The 24,353-nt window shown below is 41.0% G+C and overlaps 1 protein-coding gene across 8 annotated transcripts in view; it reads left to right on the top strand.

The window, feature by feature from the left end:
* CREB5 (cAMP responsive element binding protein 5) overlaps positions 1-24,353 on the top strand; it is a 369,817-nt gene that overhangs the window by 221,824 nt on the left and 123,640 nt on the right. The window contains exon 1 of one of the 8 annotated variants that reach the window (XM_006133221.5): positions 9,890-10,442. The exons of the other annotated variants lie outside the window; for them this stretch is intronic. Within the exon in view, the coding sequence (XP_006133283.1) occupies positions 10,396-10,442 (47 nt within the window). The 5' untranslated portion in view covers positions 9,890-10,395. Of the gene's footprint in view, positions 1-9,889; positions 10,443-24,353 lie in introns of those variants that run through there. 8 annotated transcript variants of the gene reach the window in all.

The raw sequence follows: 24,353 nt of genomic DNA, 5'->3' as shown, positions 1-24,353 counted from the left end.
TGAGACTTTACGTAGTAGTAAAAGGAGGTCCATATACACTGTCTCTCTGGGTTTCTATCTTTTAAATGGAAATCTGCCTGTAACCTTTATGTATCTTCCCCATATTCAATCCTAAATATTTGAATTATTCATATCAGTATTAGAATGAACTGTATTTTAAAAATATGGCTACCACTTGCCATGCTAAAACTATGGAAGTTGGGAATATTCATCTTTCTCCATCCCTACCCTCGCCTCTTGGACAAAAGTGTTGGTGGGCTAATTCTAGAACGTGGCCCCTGAATATGTAACTTAGTGATAGTGGAACTCTTTTCAGTTTGAGAAAAGATCACGGGACAAATGCACAGATGGTTGTATATCTACAAATGTGGTAGAATAATAGAGACAATGGATTCAGGAAGATGGATTCTGGTAGCTATGGGTATGTCTACACTACCCCGCTAGTTCGGACTAGCGGGGTAATGTAGGCATACCGCAATTGCAAATGAAGCCCAGGATTTGAATTTCCCGGGCTTCATTTGCATAAGCGGGGCGCCGCCATTTTTAAATCCCCGCTCGTTCGAACCCCGTGCCGCGCGGCTACACGCGGCACGAAATAGGTAGTTCGAACTAGGCTATTATTTTATCTTTAAATCTATCCCCTTCCCACTAGCATTCACTATGTTAGGCATTCCTTCATCATCAGATTTCTTGGTGAAGACCGAAACAAAGAAGTCATTAAGCATCTCTGCCATTTCGAACTAGCGGGGTAGTGTAGACATACCCTCAGAGAGCTAGTAGGTAAGGTCCCATGGGAATCAAGACTAAGAGGAAAAACAACCGCAGAGAGCTGGCAGTTTTTCAAAGGGACATTATTAAGGGCCTAAAAGCAAGTTATTCCACTGTGTAGGAAAGATAGAAAATATGGCAAAAGACCACCTTGGCTTAACCAGGAGACCTTGCACGATCTAAAACTCAAAAAGGAGTCATATAAAAAGTGGAAAGTAGGACAAATTACAAAGGATGAATATAAGCAAACAATACAGGTATGCAGGGTTAAGATTAGAAAGGCAAAGGCATAAAACGAGCTCAAACTAGCTACAGACATAAAGGGAAACATGAAGACATTCTATAAATATATTCGAAGCAAGAGGAAGGCCAAGGTCAGGGTAGGCCTACTAGTCAGTGAGGAGGGAGAAACAGTAACAGGAAACTTGGAAATGGCAGAGATGCTTAATGACTTCTTTGTTTCGGTCTTCACCAAGAAATCTGATGATGAAGGAATGCCTAACATAGTGAATGCTAGTGGGAAGGAGGTAGATTTAAAGATAAAATAAAAGATAAAATTAAAAAAGAACAAGTTAAAAATCATTTAGAAAAGTTAGATGTCTGCAAGTCACCAGGGCCTGATGAAATGCATCCTAGAATACTTAAGGAGCTGATAGAGGAGGTATCTGAACCTTTAGCTATTATCTTTGAAAAATCATGGAAGACGGGAGAAATTCTAGAAGACTGGAAAAGGGCAAATATAGTGCCCATCTATAAAAACTGAAATAAGAACAACCCAGGAAAGTACCGATCAGTCAGTTTAACTGCTGACCCAGGAAAGATAATGGAGCAAGTAATTAAGGAATTCATCTGCAAACACCTGGAAGGTAATAAGGTGACAGGTAACAGCCAGCATGGATTTGTAAAGAACAAATCATGTTCTTTCTTTAGCTTTCTTTGATAGGATAACGAGTCTTGTGGATAAGGGAGAAGCAGTAAACATAGTATACCTAGACTTTAGTAAGGCATTTGATACGGTCTCACATGACCTTCTTATCAATTAATTAGAAAAATACAACTTAGATGGGGCTACTATAAGGTTGAATAGTATAGTGAATAACTGGCTGGATAACCATTCTCAGAGAGTAGTTATTAATGGTTCACAATCCTGCTGGAAAGGTATAACAAGTGGGGTTCCGAAGGGGTCTGTTTTGGGACAATTTCTGTTCAATATCTTCATCAATGATTTAGATATTGACATAAAGAATACACATATTAAGTTTGCAGATGATACCAAGCTGGGAGGGGTTGCAACTGCTTTGGAGGATAGAGTCATAATTCAAAATGATCTGGACAAACTGGAGAAATGATCTTAGATAATTAGGATGAAGTTTAATAAGGACAAATGCAAAGAACTTCACTTAGGAAGGAACAATCAGTCTCAGAGAGAATGGGAAGTGACTATCAAGGAAGGAGTACTGCAGAAAGGGATCTACGGATCATAGTGGACCACAAGCTAAATATGAGTCAATAGCGTGATGCTTTTGCAAAACAGGTGATGCATTAACAGGAGTGAGCAAGACATTCTTCCACTCTACTCAGTGCTGATTAGGCCTCAATTAGTGTATTGTGTCCAGTTCTGGGCACCACATTTCAAGAAAGATGTGGAGAAATTGTAGAAGGTCAAGAGAAGAGCACCAAGAATGATTAAAGGTCTAGAGAACATGACCTATGAAGGAAAACTGAAAGAATTTGGCTTGTTTAGTTTGGAAAGGAGAAGACTGAGAAGGAACATGATAGTGTTTTTCAGGTATCTAAAAGGGTGTCACAAGGAGGAGGGAGAAAAATTGTTCTCCTTAGTCTCTGAGATTAGGCTAAGAAGTAATGGGCTTAAACTGCAACACGGGAGGTTTAGGTTGGACATTAGGGAAAACTTCCTAACTGTCAGGGTGGTTAAACAATGGAATAAGTTGCCTAGGGAGGTTGTGGAATATCCATCTCTGGAGATATTTAAGAGACATCTATCAGGGATGATCTAGAATGTACTGGGTCCTGCCATGAGGGCAGGGGACAGGACTCGATGACTTCTCAAGGTCCTTTCCAGTTCTGGTGTTCTATGATTCTATGAAATATCAGATACATATACCACAAATAGCAGTGCACAGGTCTTAGGCTTCATTTTTACCCACATATTATAAAGTAAGGTGTAAGCTAGGATTCCTTATTAAAATAAAATATGTTCTATTAGCTAACAGTTTTTGTTTTATTAGTCAGAGAGCTTAAATTGTTACACTTCAATTATGGACTCATTTTATAATGCCCTTTCTAACATTGGAGAGCACTGACTTTGGGGGGGTGGGTAAGTCCTGTAACAGACTATAACTATATAGGCTATAACTAAGGGTATGTCTACACTACTACCCTAGTTCGAACTAGGGTGGTAATGTAGGCAACCGGAGTTGCAAATGAAGCCCGGGATTTGAATTTCCCGGGCTTCATTTGCATAAAGCCGGGCGCCGCCATTTTTAAATGTCTGCTAGTGCGGACTCCGTGCCGCGCGGCTACACGCGGCACGGACTAGGTAGTTCGGACTAGGCTTCCTAGTCCGAACTACTGTTACTCCTCGTTTTAAAAATGTACTCCTACATTTAAAAATGGCGGCACCTGGCTTTATGCAAATGAAGCCCGGGAAATTCAAATCCCGGGCTTCATTTGCAACTCCGGTTGCCTACATTACCACCCTAGTTCGAACTAGGGTGGTACTGTAGACATACCCTATGATACCTACACATGGAATGTTTGATACAAATTAATTCTGAGTTTTGCTCTTGCGCATTTATGGCACTATATAAACTCTCAATAATTAATACTGGTTGAATCTCTCTAGTCTGGCACTCTCTGGTCTGGCAACATCCATGGTCCAGCATGATTTTAGTTAGCCAAATGTCTACTTATCATAGGTGTGGCCAAATTTCCTGCGGTCCCACAAAGTTTGTTTACAGCCACCTCATAGTCCTGGCTCTCAGTGTTCTGTGCTGTTATTTAGCTCTAATTTAAACCAAATATCTTCTAAGAGCCCAGTAAGCAGTAGAAGTGTAGGTAATGCTGTTAGACAATATTGACCTCCTGTGGTTTGGCAAATTCTCTGGTAAAGCACCAGTCAGGTCCCAAGAGTGCCAGATTAGAGCGGTTCGACCTGTAATTGAAAAGTATTTTTAAAAAATCCTTTGACGCTGAAATTTATCATATATTTTCTAAAAACTATTTGTTAATTGGAAGGTTGTACAATTGTGGCTCCTCAAATAGAAATAAGGTTCATTTTGCCCATATTAGAATCCAGCAGATGTTTGCTAATGATCCCTGATTCCCATGCAGGATATAATAAATGGCCAGATGAATTACCAACAAAGGCAGCACTTTTTTAGAAGCTAGCAGTCTGGTGTGCTTTTAATAGACAGTGCCTTGAACTTACAGTGCCAAAGTGAGAGATATCTGAGCTCCAGAATTTGTCCTCCACCCTATGCCACAACAGGAGTCCCTGATTTTTAAAAAAAAACAGGAATATAAATTATTCTTATTTTATTTTGCAGATTGAAGGAATAAAACAGCAGGTTAAAGAAAACATATAAGTAAAAAGTCGGAAAGACTAAAATTAATGTTAGAGTTTGATCTGAACTGTTATCCAATGCTCACTTTTATGGTATTCGTGATCTCCTGCACTTTGTTCCCCAGCTCAGCCTTGCATTATAGGCATTACTTCAATTTTGGCTTTCCTAAATTGATGTCAGTTCTCTTCTTGTCTGAAGTACAGTAGGAAGGGATGCAGAATCGAGTTGGGCAGGAAATGGTTTTCCCATCCTACAAATATTTCCAAGAGGTTTTTTTATTTCATTTAAAGAATGTTGACATTAAACATTTTGAAAGTTCTGAAAAGTCATCACACCTGTTCCTGTTCCACAAACAGTTTTGGTTTCAGCAGATTGGCTTTTTTTTATTATTATTAAAAAAGCTGAAAAAAGAAGGCATTAAAAAAACTGCCAACCATCTTTCATGAGGAAACATATCCTGTTTGTAATTTCAGATGAAATACAAGCTTGAGCTATTTGATGTAACAGTGACACATCTTCTTATAGTGAAAATAGAAATAATTATGGTTCTCAATACAGACTAACATACACTGGTGTAAATAAGTAACTCCATTGAACCCAGTGGAATTATGCTGATGTAAATGAGCGAAGAATTGGGTCTCACTTTGCTCTTCATGAACTTTGGCATTTTTAAAATGGTAGGTGTTTTCCCTGGCAAAGTTCTTGAGCAGTATGCTGGCTGGCTGCCACCTTCCATGTCAGAGGTGATTACATTTCTCTATTTTTAATGTGTAGTCTGTGGAATGCTTTGGCATCTTTCAGGGTGCAAGGTGTTATAGAAATGTAAAATGTTACTATTTTGCATGAATTGCTGGATTATTTGTTGTAAGTATTGTTCTAACAGAATAGCTTGCTACTTGGACTGGCTGACTCAATGATAGGTAATTGGATACAGAGTTCTTCACTTTCAGGTCACCAGCTTAAAGATGGCCCAAGGCTATCTGGCCTATGTGTAATGAGTAGGTGAGGTTTCATTGTGTTTCCTAGCGGTTAAATGTCCACCTCACAAAAAACTGTAGCACAGTTGTCATTAACTGGCTTAATCTCACCTGAGAGGGCAAGGATGGAATGGGCTAGGAGCCTTTAACTACTGTTACATCCCTAGAGGTTGTCCCTTAAGGTCATGGTTGAAATTCATGGTGAAATGTGGGGAAATTTTGCTGCCATTCGTGCCTGTGTTGTACGTATTTTGTATACTATTAAAAAACATCGGTCTCCCAAGGGCTAACAACCTTGCATCTTTCACAAGCACTTTATTGATTTTAAATTTGTGTGTATGCGTGGGTGTGTTGAGAGAGCGAATATAAAAGAGAGTATTTTGGTTTTTGTTGAATTTTGTCCAAACCATTTTCCTACAATACAGATATATTAGATGTTTGAGGATATTTCTGGCTATGCAATTTTTAATTTCATAACAGTTTAGTGAGTTTACAATGAGACATGCTTTACCTTTTCTAGGGCTCATTCTCGAAAGTGCCCAAGTGCTTTGATACCTATCCAGCAAAAGACTTAGGGTGGAATTTTCAGAGGCACCTACGTGACTCAGGAACCTAAGTTCCATTGAAAATTAATAGTAATTGATGGTCCTAAGTGCTATTGAAAATTCTCCTGCCCCGAGTGGAATTTTGATTTTAAGTAGTTCAATGGGTCCATTTGGTCTTAAATTAAGCACATGCTTAACTCCTTCCTGGATTAGGGCTGGAGGACTCAGCACTTTGTGAGAGCGAGGCCTTAAATATAGGCACTTGGGCAGTCTATCCCTCAGACTCTGTCCACTATAAAAACACAGGACACCCAAGTTGAACCGAACGCTGAATAACACCACATGGGTTTGCAGTGGCCTGTGACTGAAAAGGTTCACTGGAAGCAATTTGCGAAGAAATCCTTAGGAAACCACCTGGATGATTATTTTAAATTTAAAAAGGAAGAGATGCCACTTTTGTAAAAAAATATTTTTTAATACAAGGTTTAAGGCTATGTACATGTGATAGTCATTAAAGCTTATTTAACCCTGAAATTATCTGGCCCCTTTGATTCCACAGGGAATTTAAGGATCTAGGTTTAAAAACGCAAATAATGTCTGGATGACAAAGGGACTTTCCTCAATGTAGAATAATTGTTATACAATATTGTTCTCAATCAAGCCAATTAAAAAGCAAGTAGCGTATACAAAAATAAAGAGTAAAGACAGTTTTACAAAATGTATACTACATAGAGGGCCTCTGTTGTGCCATTGCCAATTATTTCAAAAACAGGCACAAGATCAGAGCCATTGAGATAGTGGATAGGCCAATGCATATGTATTTATTTTCAGAACCAATGATTTACCCAGCACATTCTCAGTCTATTTTCACACACTGTTCAAGCAGTCCATGCAATTTTCTCAATATTGCTGCTTTTGAGATAAACCTAGAGATCTGATCTCTCAAAATTCAGATGTTGTTCAGACTGGATCCTTTTAGCAGAAACAGTGAATGTGTACATTTTTGTTACACCAAACAGCTGTGCTGTGCCTCACCACCCCATCCCTCAGGATGAAATACACTGCAGGGAGGGTGTTGTAAGCATTCCGGAGCTAGCCAGCTAAGCTAGAGTCATTACTGGATAGGCTTGGGCACTGCTTTGAAGAAGTCTCCCATTAGAATTAAAACATCCCACAACTCCCCACACAGCAGACCTATTCTTGAGAATAGTTGACTGCTGAAAACATAAGGATAGTGACAAGATTGGGGGGAGGGAGAAGAAAAGGAGGCTAATAAACAGATAAAAAGGGACAGATTTTGTATGTGAGTGGAATTTCCTCTGAGTACAGGATATTCTTTATCATTAACTGGTCAGAGGAAGGAAAATGGGAAAACAGGGTTTCCTGTAAGGAAAAAAAAATCAATGGGACTTGAAAATACCTGCGATGGAAAGAACCTTTTGCATTTCCACCAACAAGTACAAACATTTTTAAATTCCTTTCAAGCGTGAACAGTTTGCCTCTCAAAATGAGACTTTAAATGTACATTCACCCTGGTTTTTCTTAAGTATCTTTGTGTGCTGTCCGGGCCATACCAGTCTTATCTGTTCACTTTGAGAAATATCTTAATTTATGAGAATCTGTTTGAATCAATGCTATTTCTTTTTAAAAAAATACTGATTTAAAGGAGCTTTTTCCTTCAGAGACGTTTCTGTAATATCAATGGCTTAATGCACCACTTAGCACTACTATATGTCACTCCCTTTAACAGAAGAAGATATCCATACAGAGGAATGTGAAGTCTGTGTTTGATTTGGACAAACAGAATTTTCTCTTACAGTTACTTTCTGCTTATAGTGGATGGCAGAGCTATGGGCCTTATTCCTGTGAATAATACCATTGGAGTTAATGGGACTAGTAAAGAGTAAAGGCTGTAGGACTGGATATATGTACATGTTCAGGGAGATCTATAACACAGTTGCTCAGTATAACAGTTTTTCTGTCTGTAAATATTTGCCTTGATGGTAGCTCCTGTCTTACCTGAACCTCCAAGAGCATGCCTGTTTCAGACATTCCTCAGAAGTTGGGGGGGATGCTCAACTTCTGGCATCTGCTTTGGAACCAGTTCTTGTTTTTAGCAATCCCAGTCGCATAACTGAGAGGCAGATAATGAGGGTAAGCAGTGTAACCCACAAGTGTAAGAAAACAAAATAAAAGAGGAGTAGGAGGGGAAGATGAGGTGTCGTGATTTCACCAGAAAATGAATATAGCTTTCTTTAAAAGGAGGAAGGAGAAGAAAAGAGAAAAGGATGGGGATTAAAAATAAAACAACCAGAAAGGTCTGGAATTAAAAGAAAGCTTTAGGAATGATCTAACTTTTATTTTATTACATTACAGATGACAAAAAAAATCAATAGCTGGTAATTCAGACATAAATGAGTTATACAGGCCACTGACACAATGGACTAAACTTTATAACAACCACATCTGATGCCGTCAAGCCACAGGCTTCGGTGGCGCCAGTAATAATTATGGCTGATCACCTCTAATTCAGTGCTGCCTGGCTTGATAAAGGTGTCACTCGGAGTGGCTGTAGCATCAATATCAATTGGGGATGTCACACGGGAGGGCAGCCTGCTTTTCCACTTGAGTGGGACAAACCACTGCTTTTTCCCTTTCTCACCCTGCCTGCGTCCTACATTGATACGCCCAGAGAATTAATAATTTAAATTCATGACTGAAACCAACCAAGCTGAAATTAGCAGCATTGACCCCTGGAAGTGTACATCTTTAAGATCATTGATAGCCATAACAGCATCCTAGGAAAATTTGGTTACTTGACAATAATCTCTATTGCTTTGCAGCATCTGGGGCATTAAATAGCTGGAGTGATCAATCATTCCACTGCAAAGAGCAATTTATCGCCAAGAGGCTACTAAGCAATAGAAAATATTTAGCTATAAAATAAAACCAAAAGAACAAAATATCATTAGCTTTTGCATTTTCACCTGATTTTATGAAAGATCAGGGTGTCTCTACCAAGTCTTTTATAAACTGAAATTTACCCTGAGCAGTCCAGTGAAGTGTTATGTATGGAAAAGGTAGACATGGCTGGCAACCCTGAATGTCAGTAACAGCTTTTTCTGTTTTATTTGTATAGGTTTTCTGAGCTGCTTTTGAAATTTTTCTCTTGACCTGCAATTAAAGAAGGCCCATTCTGGTTATCCTTGCAGTGTTCTAAATGGAAGTCATACTGATTTTTCTGTAGTTCAGTAACATATGTTTTCACATTTTGGCATATTTAAGGGATAATACATCTGATAGAAAATGTAATGTAACTTTTAAACAAAACACCAACATTGCATTTTACAATGGAGATACGTTTTTACTCCTCTGATTAAAAGCAAGTTTGAATGTTAAACAGTAAAAAGAAACATTAAGCTGCCCTGATAGACACCTTGTGTATTTCACTCCTATGTAATATAGCTGCTAAAGTCAGAGAGATTTGTATCATAAAACCACAATAATATTACATCTTAGAACAGTTTCACTTGAAAGATTCTTTTTTTTTTTTAAGCAATTGTTACCCATTCCAGTCTATTGTCCATCTACGTATAGGAAATATTTCTTAAACTTGGGGAAGTTTCAAAACAGAAGATTATCTTTAAATTCAAGACTGAACGCATAGCGGCAGTGCAATGGTGTGACTGAATAATATAGGGTTTGGTGGTGGGGTTGAGGTTTTTTTTTTTTTTTTTTTTTTTAAGATAAAGCAGAGTTGGCATTCTCTGGAGAGCAAACACCTGCACATTTCAATTCACTGACAGCCCAAGAAACTCAAACTGAGCCTCATAATTATCCTGCAAAAATGGGGGGCATGATTTCAAGTTTTTGCCAGGTTTACACAGCTTGAAGTCAGTGGAGTTGCTCTGATATAATAAATCAAAGTCATACAAGTGCAAATGCCTATATTCTCCTACACCCTAAAAGATCACCCCCCCCCCACACACACACACACACAGAATTTTCTCTGCTGCCATCCTAGTCTCCCTTTCTTCTTTCTCCTCCCTTCTCCAATTGCTCTTTCTCCTTCTTGAGGTCCTGAAACACATGGGCATTTCTGTGTGTACAATATCTTCTGATCAAAACCAGTAAATCACTGACAGCCCAGTTCCCCGGGTTTTACTCTGATTTCGCAGGCAGCTGTTCTGGCCATTCTGAGGCGGCACTGTTTCTTTCTCTGTTTACCCGTTTCCAATGGCAATTGCACCACCAAGTCTCAGTACGTCTGGAACTTGGCCTGGGGCTGTTTTGGTTACATTGAAGTTTTTGCTTCAGTTCTGCCAGATTTAAATGGTGACTTCACCAGCACTGAGCTAAAAAGGAGAGCAGGGAGGCGGGAGGTAGTGCAGAGAGAGAGAGAGAGAGGGCCAGAGCATTACATCATCATTTGGACTAGAATCAAATGGGAAGGATATGACTCACTCGGGCTAGTTAAGCTTTGGCTCAAGTTGTACATACACTCATTCCAGGGCTCTCATGTTCTGCACCTCAGCAGGGAATTCAGGCTCAGTGATGTCCATGAGGTTTGTTTTTAATTTTCTTTTCTTTTTCTGATTTCTATATACTTTTCTGCAGCCCCTCCTTCTTCCCCTTCGTCTCTTCTTACTTCTCGATCCCCCTTTTCTGCTCTCCATTTCACTTTGATAGCGTTTGTTTTCTGGTGAGTGTAACCTGGACTTGTAGAGCACAAACTGGTTTTAAAATGAACCAAAACCCAAACAAGTGAGCAGCTAACTCAAGAGAAGTTTTGCCCTCCCCTCATCACTGAGTCGCTCCTAATCAGAGGAGACAGGGAGAGAGTTAAAATGCAGGAACCAATCGCTCGAATGGTGATGTAATGCTGGAACTGCAGGGTTGTTAAGTAATGTGAGAGCAAGGGGGTCAGGGTTGGAAAGCATTTACCTGCTCCCAAGGGGGTTTAAGTTTATTATCAATTGCAGTGACTGTAACTGACTTCAGACTGCAATCTCTAATTATTCACAGACTCTCCTTTTTTATCTTTTATTATTAAAAGTAAAACTATATTATGGTATTTAAAAAAATGTGATATTATCACAGCTGCAAATTATTTTCCACCGGGATTTTGATATTTTTTAAATGGTTTGAAATTGGGTGTCTTTTTCTCAAAAAGGACAAAGAAAAAAAGCAAACGAGGATGGCTCCTTAAGTGTGAATGGTGAATTTGTAACTATCTGAAGAGAACAGCTTATCCACTGTCTAATAGAGCAAGTAAAAGGTCTTACTGTTAAAGATACTCTCTAGAAAATAAATCAGTTAAGGAAGCAATTTATGTAGCTTATCCCTAGATGCCTTGGTGCTCCACTCTAATACCCCATTGGCATCATTTGGACTCTGTTTCCTGGGTTTTTTTTGCTGAGGCCCCAATCCTGCAGTGAAAACCACATAGACCTAAACTGCACCCATTCAGTGCCACATCGGATTCTGTGGGGCTTTGGGCTACCTGTGATTCTCTTTCCAGATGAAGGCCTTTGTTGCTTATATTTGTATTCCCATTAACAGACTTCAAGGCATTTTTCTTGTAATTAACCACATTTAGAAAAATGTGATATTTCCCGCGTAGAGTCATTATGTGTAAATGCAAGCATGTTACTATCCACATGGGACAAGTTGGAATTAACATAAATAATCTATTTATATGGTGCTTACACATAAATGTGGGCTGCACAAGAGATCCCTGGTATTTATAGGTGTCCTTAAAGTATTCAGTCTACTCACAGGAACTCCGACTCAGGTTTTTGTGTCAAAAATTGTTTGCCATTAAGGCTGTGTCTACACTACATGCCTCTGTCGGCAGAGGCATGTAGATTAGGGTTGTAGGCAAAGGTAAATAAAGCCGCGATTTAAATGATCGTGTCTTCATTTACATTTACATGGCTGCCGCGCTGAGCCGACAAACAGCTGATCAGCTGTTTGTCGGCTCGCCGCTAGTCTGGACGTTCCCCCTGTCGACATCAAAGCCCTTTGTCGGCAGCCCCGTTATTCCTGAGGTTTACCGGGGCTGCCGACAAAGGGCTTTGATGTCGACAGGGGGAACGTCCAGACTAGCGGCGAGCCGACAAACAGCTGATCAGCTGTTTGTCGGCTCAGCACGGCAGCCATGTAAATGTAAATGAAGCCGCGATCATTTAAATCGTGACTTCATTTACCTTTGCTGAATAAACAAATCTACATGCCTCTGCCGACAGAGGCATGTAGTGTAGACGTACCCTAAGATACCATTCCTGATATTCCTCAGGGAATTTACATCACTGATGATGCTAACCAGGAAAGTGGTTACTATTGGTTCAGCGGTAGACAGAGGACCCGATTCAGCAAAGCATATCATAGTGCTTAAGTGCTTTTCTGAACCGGAACCAAAGTTAAGTAAAATATCACATATTGTCCTCGGTTACAGTCATGAAACCCCAATAGCCTGTTTGGGGCCAGATTTAACTCCAGACCCTTTTGTGGGTCTGCAGATCCTATCTATAGTTTTCCACATGGTAACCATGTAGGCGCATTTTTATAATGGCCCTGCTTTTCAAGCTGGGTGGGTAGCCATGCTTATTTGCCAAAATTATATACTTTTAAAGGCCTGCTGAGGCCACATTGAATATTTGGCAAACAGTGTGCTACATATGGTACAGATATACCACGTGGGCCACACTCCCCAGCCGTCCATTGAAGGTATGGATCTTGTGGAGGGGACATGTATTGCTCTAAGACTTCCTATAGGAACCTTCCTGACTTGTATTTTCTCCTAAGAGGCTTGGGAAGTGTCCACTGCAATGTTTATTTCAGCTCCACTACTTTCTGGGGAGATGCAGTGTATGATCCTCTCTATGCCTGACCAGTTCTGGTACATGGCGTTGCCTTTCCCTCATCCTTCCTCTTCCTGGCTCTGCTTGGGCGGGGTGGGCGGGGACAGGGAGAGAATGACTGTCAGCGCTTGTGCGGTGCCTACTTCCCCCAGGCACCCTGTGGCTAGTCTTGTGCAGAAGTACAAAGCAGAGGATGACTTCTTGTATTGTCCTCCTCCTCTTGTCCACAGCTATAGGCCTTGCCACAATCTATTTGTATCTATACAAAGTCCTGTCCAGACATACGTAGTGTGTGCAAGTTTTTTTTTCCTTATCATAATGAAATTTATATTAAATGTGTTATACAGGCTGGTCTAGCAGTCCAGTGGCAATACTTTGTATCGGGGGGTGTAGTTTGCATCTCATGTATCTCAAACCTGCAGGGGCTTGTAGTGCTGAGGAAGCAACACACTGCATAGCCTACAGGGCTGGGGAAGCATATTATATTGCTCTTAGTTTTAAGGGACACCCTGTGACTCATGCACGTAGCCACAGTAATAGCCTTCACCTGGAGCTGCATCTGCCTCACCAGGGCTTGAAGCCAGGTGAAAGGACTAAAGAGGGAAATCCTGAAGGCTGCCCTCTTTAAAAAATTCACTGTGTGTCAGATTTCTGTATTCCTGGTCACTTCTGCTGCTAGAGTAAACTTACTTTAATGTAGAGATATAAAAGGAGATTGAATCGCTCTCTAAATTCATATTCTGTGAACAGCTGTATTTCTGTGTCTCATGTATATCCCAACAATAAAAGCACATGACTGATGAGTCATAACTGCTCCCAAGAAAAATCAACAATGCTACGTCTGCTCAAAATGGAAGGGGTCAAGAATGGTGGGGGATTTGGCAATGCAAATAAATGCAGGACAAAATACTTGAAAGTTTTTAGGTTCTTCCAGTTTTGGGTTCCTGCTTGAAACACCAGGGACCTAGTTTTTAGATGTGCTGAGCACCTACAATTCCACTTGACAATAGTGGGAGCTGTGGGTGATCAACATTTCCGAAATTCTGGCCAAAAGAGTTTCAAGCTGGGAACCCAAAATGAATAGGTATTTTTGAAAAATGTTAGTGATGGGTATTAGAGCTGTGAAAAATGTTTGCCAGGATGCCTGAATTCACAAGGTTTCATGGTTCATTTTCAAAACAAATCTCTTAGACGAAGAGAAGGGAATTTCTCTCTTTTCTCAAAGAAAATTCATCCAGTTTTCTCTCCCACATAGAGACCCTTTTGGCTTAGGGTCTCTTCTTTATCCAACATTGTCTTCTGCACAAGGTGGGTTAGGAGCCTGAAAAACCCCTTGTACAGTGTGTTCTGGAGTGCCTGACTGGGCAGCTGTTCCCCTTCTTTAGTGTTTATGGAGCTAGCAAGTTCATTCCATGATTTCCAGGCCACAGAAGTCATGTTTAGGGGAACCATCTGGCTGCCCTGCCCTTGGCAGCAGTGTTTCTGCAGACACTACTTTTACTCATTCTGATAATGACTGCCCTGATTTTTATCTCCACTTAATGTCCTAATGTTATCAAATGAACCACATTAATAGAGAATTCTGAGGACTACTGGCCAATGTTTGGTATTTAAAATAAGAGCTGAGAAAATCACTAATTTTTCTGTTTGCTGGCAGTTCCAAAAAAATCAGAATTTTTTTGGAGTAATTTAAAATCAATACACAAAAATATTTCATTTAGACAATGCCACACAAGATGTTTTGATTGTTTCAGAATATTTTAATATTTTTGTTACCAAAATAATTTGGTGAAATTCACAGACATGTCGAATGTTTACTGAAAAAAAAGGTTTCAACTGAAAAATGTGCACAGCTGTGTTTCAAATTTAAATTTGTGATGAACTGGAGAGCAGATAGTGGTCTGCCCTCCTAATTTAGAATATTGCCTGTGGATTGAGGAATAACTTGGTTCTATTTCCATCCTTACTTGACTATGTTTAGTATCTCAAGAACTGATTTCAGCTGAGTGGGCCAGCCAACTTCTACTGTCGAGTAGAACGCATAAGAGGGTCAGTTACAAAGTTCATCAGCTCCCTGCTCTTCTCCATGGTTTGACTCCATGTAAAGAGGATCCCACAGATTCTTAGTGAAGGGGGTTATCTGGGAGCAAGCAAGAGCTAAATATGTGGATTTGCTTCAGAACTAAAAGATTTCACTCGATTTGTTTCAGGATTCCAGATTTATGTGAATTTAGAATCCCAAGTGAATATCAGTGGCTGCAATCATGATAGATTTCTGCAAAACTGGTGGGTTGTTTTTTTTTACATTCCTAGAAATTATGCACTGATTTTTACCAGGATTAATAGTGAATCAGTGGAGTTATACCAGTGCAAAACTGATGTGTAATAAAAAAGGGATTTGAGGCTTATTCCTTATGGTAACATACTATATTTGGTGATAAAACTGTTTCCATACACTCCATTTCTTTTCTTCACAGTAATTTTTCCCCCCTTTATTCCTTCTCTGCCAAAATTACAGTCAAGTGTTCATGCCATATCATGGAATTAGAATTTCTCTTCTATACCAACATTTTTAGGTGCATTATTAAAAAAATCAAGAAAAGTCAGACACAAAGTCTCTGGGAACTTTCAGCTACTGAACCAGTCTTTGTAAAAGGCAGAGTAAACTCCTATCCATACTTGGCCTTGAGTGTTTTGGAATTAGAGCAATTCTCATTTTGGTTAAAGTAGTGACAATGGTAGCATGAGCCTCACATACACCTTCATTCCATGGAGCATATAGACCCAACTATGTCCAGTGCTGCACGGATGATAAAGGGACAGGGAAAGTGTCTTATGCCTCTTTTTGTTCTGCACGTCCACATCAGTGTTCCCTATAAGTTGTGATAGAAATGTAACCGTGTTAGACTAGTGTAGCTGAAACAAAATACAGGACTATGTAGCACTTTAAAGACTAACAAGATGGTTTATTAGATGATGAGCTTTCGTGGGCCAGACCCACTTCCTCAGATCAAATAGTGGAAGAAAATAGTCACAACCATATATACCAAAAGATACAATTAAAAAAAATGAACACATATGAAAAGGACAAATCACATTTCAGAACAGAAGGGAGATGCGGGGGGAGGGAGGAGGAAGGTAAATGTCTGTGAGTTAATGATATTAAGCACTATACACCAACATCCCACATGAAGACGGATTACAAGCAATTAGAAACACTATCCCAGAGGACACCACTGCTAACCTGATAGCAGACCTATGTAACTTTGTTCTCACCCACAATTATTTCCAGTTTGAGAACAACTTATACCTCCAGATCAGCGGCACAGCCATGGGTACACGCATGGCCCCACAGTATGCTAATATCTTTATGGCTGACCTAGAACAATGTTTCCTCAACTCCTGTCCCCTTTTACCCCTTCTCTACTTACGCTACATCGATTACATCTTTATGATCTGGACACATGGCCAAGAAACACTGGAGACATTCCACAGAGATTTCAACAACCTACACCCCACCATTAACCTCAGCCTGGACCATTCCACACGCGAGATCCATTTCCTGGACACCACAGTACAAATCAGCAATGGAAAATTAGACACCACCCTCTACAGAAAACCCACTGACTCATACAGTTACCTACATGCTTCCAGCTCCCATCCAGCACACACCATACGATCCATCATCTATATCCAAGCCCTCTGATACAACCGCATCTGCTCTAATCCCACTGACAGAGACCAAAACTTCAAGATCTCTACCAAGCATTTATAAACCTCAACTACCCACCCGGAGAAATAAAAAAGCAAATTGAAAGAGCCAAACAAATACCTAGAAACCATCTACTACAAGACAGACCCAAGAAAACCAACAATAGAACACCACTTGTCATCTCCTACAGCTCCCAACTTAAACCTGTCCAACACATTATCAATAAATTACAGCCTATACTGGAACAGGACACTAAACTCCAAGAAGCTCTGGAGACAGACCCATAGTCTCCTATAGACAACCACCTAACCTCAAGATGATTCTTTCCAACAGCCACAGGACATATCACACTAATACCAACCCTGGTACTTTCCCTTGCAACAAACCTCGTTGCCAGCTTTGTCCATATATTCACTCTGCTGACACCATTATTGGGCCTAACCAAGTGAGTTATAAGATCAAGAATAAATATTCCTGTGCATCCAGAAATATAATTTATGCTATCATGTGCCGAAAGTGTCCATCTGCTATGTATATTGGACAAACGTCTCAGACACTTCGCCAAAGAATCAATGCCCACAAAACAGATATTAGACAAGATCACAAAGAAAAAACAGTTTCTTGCCATTTCAACCAGAAAGGACACTGTCTCAATGACCTAACTACATGCATCCTACTCCAGAAGACTTTCAAATCTGCACTTGAAAGGGAATCCTCTGAACTGGCATTCATGCTAAAATTCGACACTCTCTGCGGGGGACTGAACAAAGACCCCAACTACCTTACCCATTACAAAGATAACTTCCCCAATTATCACCTCTAATAGCATTAGCTCACAGACATCCATCTTTCCCCACCTCTAATATCATTAACTCATAGGCATTTACCTTCCTTTCCCCCCCCCCCCCCCATCTCCCTTCTGTTCTGAAATGTGATTTGTCCTTTTCATATGTGTTCATTTTTTTTAATTGTATTCTTTGGTATATATGGTTGTGACTATTTTCTTCCACTATTTGATCTGAGGAAGTGGGTCTGGCCCACGAAAGCTCATCATCTAATAAACCATCTTGTTAGTCTTTAAAGTGCTACATAGTCCTGTATTTTGTTCCCCTATAAGTTGTGTGATTGTGCAACTGCTCAGGAGAGATTCAAATGCCACCCAGCAGAGTGCCCACAGTTAGTTTTTGCTTCTACTGGTGGTACACATTCACACATGCCTCACTGCACATAAAAATTTATTCTGCACATGGATGGAAAAATTGCACATATTGATGTAAAAGATTAGAGGGAGTATTGCTCCTTGTGCTTCTTTTTTTACTCATCCGTGGCTGCACATAGACCAGCTCCAATCGCTAAAATCTCCTTCACTTTCAATGAAAAGTACAGTTAGGATAATAAATTAAGTTACTTTAGTATTAAGAGTCTGCTGGGTCTTTCTCTGCACTTAAATAATACATGGACAAGATAAGTAGATAATTGACTCCGTGCTTCTAGGTCCTGTTAGTTATTTACCATAATCCCTTTTAAACCATTTGATATTCATTGTAACAATGGTAATCTCCATGAATTCATTTGGTGTTAATGTGATGTGATTTGTAATTTCAAAATATATTGCCATCATAGTTTAGTGTTTGTTAACTGTGTTATTCCCGCTCTACTGCAAAAAGACGTGCCTATCTTTTAGTTTTGCCACCTTGCTGAAGTGGTGCGTCTCCTGATGACAATTTGCTCATGTATTCAGATTTATATGTCCCTTTATCCCAAAGAAAGATGAAGCCACATGGAAATACTCCAACTGGTAGTGATTTTCTGCACCCTGTCACTTACTAATGCCTTCCAGTTCAACACCAATGTCAGGGAGCACATGTCTTCCTGGTTACTACTCCGAGGGCATTCCTTTTTAGATTTCCTCAGAGATATAACCTAACTACAGCCTTCGTTTTATTGACTCAGAGGGTGGGCTAGTAGGAGACACCGCCCTTTATCTTGGCTTAGAGACAAAATATTTGTTGCCTGCTAGCGCATTCTCCCCTGTGTGCTCTGTTTATGGGTGGAGCACACAATCCCATTGCCTGAACCATTTCCAGTTTGATTGGCCAGAGCTGGAGAGGGAAGAAAATGTCTCGACTTAGGATCTAATCCAAAAGCCTGTTGAAATGAATGGGAATCTTTTCAGTGGCTTCAGTTAGCTTTTGATAAGCCTATAAAACTCTTCTCTCTTTCTTCCCCTGAATTCCCGCATCTTTGCAACTCCTCCACCTTCACAATGTGTTCTTCTGGATCGCGAGTTTGTTTCAAAGATGACCCAAAATGTTAACGCAAATTTTAGAACACTACAAATAGTTGGGCACCACCCTTCCCATAGGAGTTTTGTCTGCTCTCAAATGTGATGTCTAATCTTTTATACATTGCTTCCTTTCTTCTTCCCCCATATTCTCTGAACAGATTTTAAAACCTCAATTATCAAAAAGTACAGCCCAATGAAACACAACAGTTGGTCCATTTTGTATAGCAGAATTTTTAGATGCAGACACAGCCTGTAAAATATCATCCACTCAATAGGAAGATTTTGGTTCCATACCCTTTGCAGAAATTAATTTAGTGCTGTGGTGTTTCCTTATGGTAGGGGTGGGAAACATCAGGACCAGGGGCCAGATGTTGCCCCCAGCTTGGATCCAGCCCCTGAGGCTCAAGGCCTTGCCCCTGCATTGGGGAGTCTTTTCTGGCACTCCAGCCCTCCTGCAGCCACCATGGTGCTGGAGCACCAAATCTACTAGGCTAGGCCCCCCCAGGCTCTCATGTGCAAGGGGAATGTGGGGAGTGTCTTTCTCCTTAGCTGGGTGCCACGTAAGTGAGAGTTTTTTGTGTGTGACCCTTGACTAATTTTTCTGTGAGTTAGTGGCCCGCAACCCAGAAAAGGTTTCCCACCCCTGCCTTATAGTCACAGCATGAGGTTCCAGTATTAAAATGAATAACAGTGGCATGAACATCTTAGTTACTGCTTTGAAAGAAAGGCACAGCTTTTTGCACCTCAGGCAGTTTGATAGGATATATCAGTATATAAAATTACTTATCGAAGTGGTATTTTATGTTGCTCTTAAATGGTACAATATGTGGAATACAGTACATACTGTTTTTCTGTAGTATCTTTCATATTGCAGTATCACAGGGCACTTCATGTGTCACAGCCTTTTCTTCTCTGCAGTCATACATATTAATGCTGTTAGGCACAATATTACCTACAAAAGACATTCATATAAATAAGATAGGGCTTCTGACTTTGAATCCAAGAATACTGTGATTATATTGCATGCTCTCCTAGGAACTATTTCCTGCAGTTTGCAAAAGACAGTTAACCTGATGAAGAGAAAGCCATCAGGTCACCTTCTTGGTTGGTAAGAATGGGTAGCACTCTGTAACAACCATTCAAGCTATGCATGTTTATAGCAGAAGGAAATCTGTCTCATTTTCTCTCACTCTGTTGCTCCCTATATATATGGCCAAAGAAGCAAAATAGTTAAGGCTAAAGAAGGGCCCAACCTAAACACTTATTGGACAACTACAGGGTGACGAACTAAGATGAATTAAGATGTACTGCCCCCCTCCCCACACACAGAGTATTGTGCAATACTGATGAATATCTTGGTCATATATGACCTCATTACAGCATCAGGTATTAAATCTTTGCTGGGAAGTGAGCAAAAGACATCCAGTAGTATTATATGGAATATAAAGTGTGCATGTCCCTGAAAAGTGGATTTACAAGATTCTGCCTGGATATGTAAAATGACACAGGCCAAAAATTTTCCATCAAAAACTTTTTCGATTAAAGAGTAGGGTTTGGTTTGGTTTGGTTTTGACAAAATTAATGTTCTGAGATTTTTTTAACTTTTGTCAGAAAAACTAAAAATGTTTGACAAAGCAAAAACCATTTGATTTTCAGTTGTGAAAAGATAGATTGTGGCCAGTTTTGTGCAGGGTTTGCTTTGTGACAAAAGTGAACATTTTTTGCAGTACACTGATGGCGAGGAATATTGTTCCTAAATTTTAAATTTCCGTGGGGTGGAAAAAATGTGACCACCTTTAATGCTACTCACAATGAAGTGACAAAGCTAATGCTGCGAGAGCATTCATTTCTTTTTGTATTTTGAAGGGCCTTAGTATTTGGTCTCAACCTCTTCATCTTGTGCCTAAGAAACAGGGTTGATGTCGGTATAGTCTATAGTAGCATTTAGATATCCATGCAGTACCTAACTGATCCCTTTCATCTCCTTTACATACTGGATCTTAAGCTTGTCATTACAGGCAGTACTATTGTGAGGTGATATTTTAGAGTGGTGATTCAATTGAATTGGATGCAAAGAGACACTAGCCTCCTTTGTCCAAAAGCCTTATATTGAGGACAGAGTGTACTGGATTTTAGAGGAATATCTGAATGTTTGTTACTGTAATTATCAAATGGGACAAGCATTAAATATCTGAGGGTATGTCTACACTAGAAAGTTAGTTCGAACTAACGGACGTTAGTTCGAACTAACGTTCCTATGCGCTACACTAGCGCTTCGCTAGTTCGAATTTGAATCGAACTAGCGGAGCGCTTAGTTCGAACTAGGTAAACCTCATTTTACGAGGACTAACGCCTAGTTCGAACTAGCTAGTTCGAACTAAGGGCTGTGTAGCCCTTTAGTTCGAACTAGTGGGAGGCTAGCCCTCCCCAGGTTTCCCTGGTGGCCACTCTGGCCAACACCAGGGAAACTCTATGCCCCCCTCCCGGCCCCGGACCCCTTAAAGGGGCACGGGCTGGCTACGGTGCCCGTGCCAGGTGCAAGCCTGCCAGCACCCAGCCAGCAGACCCTGCACCTGGCACGGCACAGAGCCACCCACCCGATGCCCCCCAGCCCACCCCCTCTTGCCGGGACCAGGCTGGCGGCTCCCGGGAGCTTGCCCTGGACCGCAAGAGGCGGGCACCTTCCTGGGCTAGTGCGGACATCGTGGACCTCGTCCACGATCTCCGCACTAGGCACAGGAAAGTGGCCGTCTAGGGCAGGAGAGCTGCCAGCCTGGCCACCCAGGACCAGGTGTGCATGAAAATCAAGGGGGTCCACTGAGACCCCCGACACTGAGCCCTGAGCTTACAATGGCCGTCCTGGGTCAGACCAAAGGTCCATCTAGCCCAGTAGCCTGTCTGCCGACAGCGGCCAACCCTAGGGACCCTGGAGGGGATGGACCGAAGACAATGACCAAGCCATTTGTCTCGTGCCATCCCTCTCCAGCCTTCCACAAACTTTGGGCAGGGACACCACTCCTACCCTCTGGCTAATAGGACTCCATGGACCCAACCTCCATGACTTGATCTCACTTCCCTTTCAACTCTGTTCTAGTTGTAGCCTTCACAGCCTCCTGCAGCAAGGAGTTCCACAGGTTAACTATTTGCTTTGTCAACAACAACAACTTTCTCTTACTAGTTTCAAGCCTGCTACCCAGTCCTTTCCTTTGGTGTCCTCTAGTCCTTCTTTATGGGAACTCAGGAAGAACTTTTCTGAATGCACCCTCTCCACCCAACCCCTGCTTTTAGAGACCTCTATCCTGTCCCCCCTCCGTCTCCTCTTTTCTAAGCTGAACAGTCCCAGTCTCTGTAGCCTCTCTTCATCTGGGACCTGTTCCCAACCCCTGATCATGTTAGTTGCCCTCCCCTCTCCCAGCCTTTCTCTTCCCCTCTCCCACCTCCTTTTCCCAGTCTCCCCCAGTTTTTTTCAATAAAGACAGAGTCAATGTTGGAAGAAACGTTATCTTTATTTTGTACATCAATAAGAAGGGGGGCTAGGGAAGGGCAAGTGGAAGGAGGTGAGGGAGGAATGGGGTACGAGCCCCCGATGGGGAGGACTGGGCTGGCTCTGCGGGCTTCTGGGGGTGGAAGCTCTCCTGCAGCCCCCCAATTACTCCCTCTCCCCAGATGGCAGCCTGCGGCAAGTGCAGCCGGGCTGATGGCCGAGTGGTGTGATGTGCCCAGTGTGGGCACTCAGGGCACTCCAAGCCAGAACTTCTTTGCAAGCGGGGCACCCCTTAGAACTGTGTGTCCGGGGTGGGGGTCGGGACCCTTTAAGCGCAGCCCTCGGCTAGCCTGAGACAGTATCTCCATGCTCTAAGTCCTCCTTTTATGCCCTGCCGGCACTGCTTCCGGCCATCATTAAGCCCTGTTCAGAGTCCACTCAATGTGGACTTACTAGTTCGAACTAGCAAAACGCTAGTTCGAACTAGTTTTTAGTTCTAGATGCGTTAGTTCGAACTAGCTTAGTTCGAATTAACTAATTCGAACTAAGTTAGTTCGAACTAGCGCTGTAGTGTAGACGTACCCTAAATGAATTAACTGATTGGCTCAATGTCAGTTAACAAACTCAGTCAAAGTTCCCAACAGAATTTTTAAAAAACTCTCTCTCTCCACTATAAAAAAGGGCCTAATTCATTCAGGCAAAATCCTGATCCGATTTGGGGGCCTACAGAATCTATAATATTACCTCTTTTCTTTCCCTATCTCCTCCAAACAGATTGTAGAGCTTTGATTATTAGATAGTGCAGCCCAATGAAACATTCCAGTTGAAAGTGAATGTAAGCCTTGTGAACTCACACTGGCACCCAATTGATGTGAAACTGTGAGCTAAATCTATAACGTATCCTAGAGATCGGAAAGCTTTGAGAACTAGGAGAACAGACGTCAGTATTGGATGGGTAGCAAGAAGGGAAAGAGAATATTTGGGCAACAATAGCAGAGCTGGTTGTCTGGGAAGACGGAGATTAGAGTGTTTTGGTGGGACTGCAGATGGAGCTAGGGATGAAAAAGTAGCTAACAAGACATGAGTGTATCTCGATCAGTTTATGTATTTTATGTCTATCTGTCTTGTCTGTGTACAAGACATGTGTTCATATGTATCTGTACAGCACCTAGCACAAAGGGGCACTGATTGGGGATTTTTTATCACAACTGTATTGAAAATGATATATCATGGTATTTGTTAACATTTACTATTCTAATAATATTCATTTAAATTACAGTGAACAATCAACATGGTTAAAATAAAACAAGAATCCCCTCCTCAGAAAAAAGCTTTGACCAACACTTGAGCCCATATGAAACCAGGATGGTTTGAAAATGTGTGGAGAGCCTTTTCCCACACCCGGCTTTTGCAAGCATTTGTATTTTAAGCTTCAAGACAGTAGGGAGCAGCAAAGGAAATCCCCAAATGCCACAAGACCAGGTGGCAATAAGGCATATCCAAAGTGCCTTCACACCTTTCTCTCTAAAGAAAAGAAAAGAAAAGAAAAAGCAATTCTCAAAGGTTATATCTACACTGCACAGTTATTTCGGAATAAGCTATTCCAGAATAGTTACTCTGAAATAGCTTATTTTGAAATAGTACATCTGCACTGCAGGGAAACCCCAAAATTAGTCTGAGGCAGGATTCCCTAATGTAGATGAGCTATCTCGATTTAGAGCCCCAGGAGGAATAACTTAGAATGGCCCTGGTGAGGGGCTATTTCGAAATAAGAGCAGTGGAACATCTACACACACCTTATTTCGAAATAGCTATTTCAGAATAGGCGTTATTCTTTGTAGAATGAGGTTTACAGAAGTTGGAATAAACCTTCTGTTATTTCAAAATTATTTTGAAATAAAGGAATGGCAGTGTAGATGCTCCCATAGTTATTTTGGAATAACAGCCATTATTCCAAAATAACTTTGCTATGTAGACACACCCAAAAAGTCAGTGGGCTGAATTTTTCATTGATTTATGCCCTGTTCAAGTTCATTGAAGTCAGTCCTAAATTCAGTCTTGAGTAAAGCTAGCAGTATCAAAGTGGGAATTATTTTTATTTGTGAATTTTTAAAAAATATGTAATATTTA

The sequence above is a fragment of the Pelodiscus sinensis genome, chromosome 2 (assembly GCF_052426305.1).
Source record: "Pelodiscus sinensis isolate ZL-2025 chromosome 2, ASM5242630v1, whole genome shotgun sequence".
Classification (NCBI taxonomy): domain Eukaryota; kingdom Metazoa; phylum Chordata; order Testudines; family Trionychidae; genus Pelodiscus; species Pelodiscus sinensis.
This window is presented reverse-complemented; position numbering and strand designations above follow the sequence as displayed.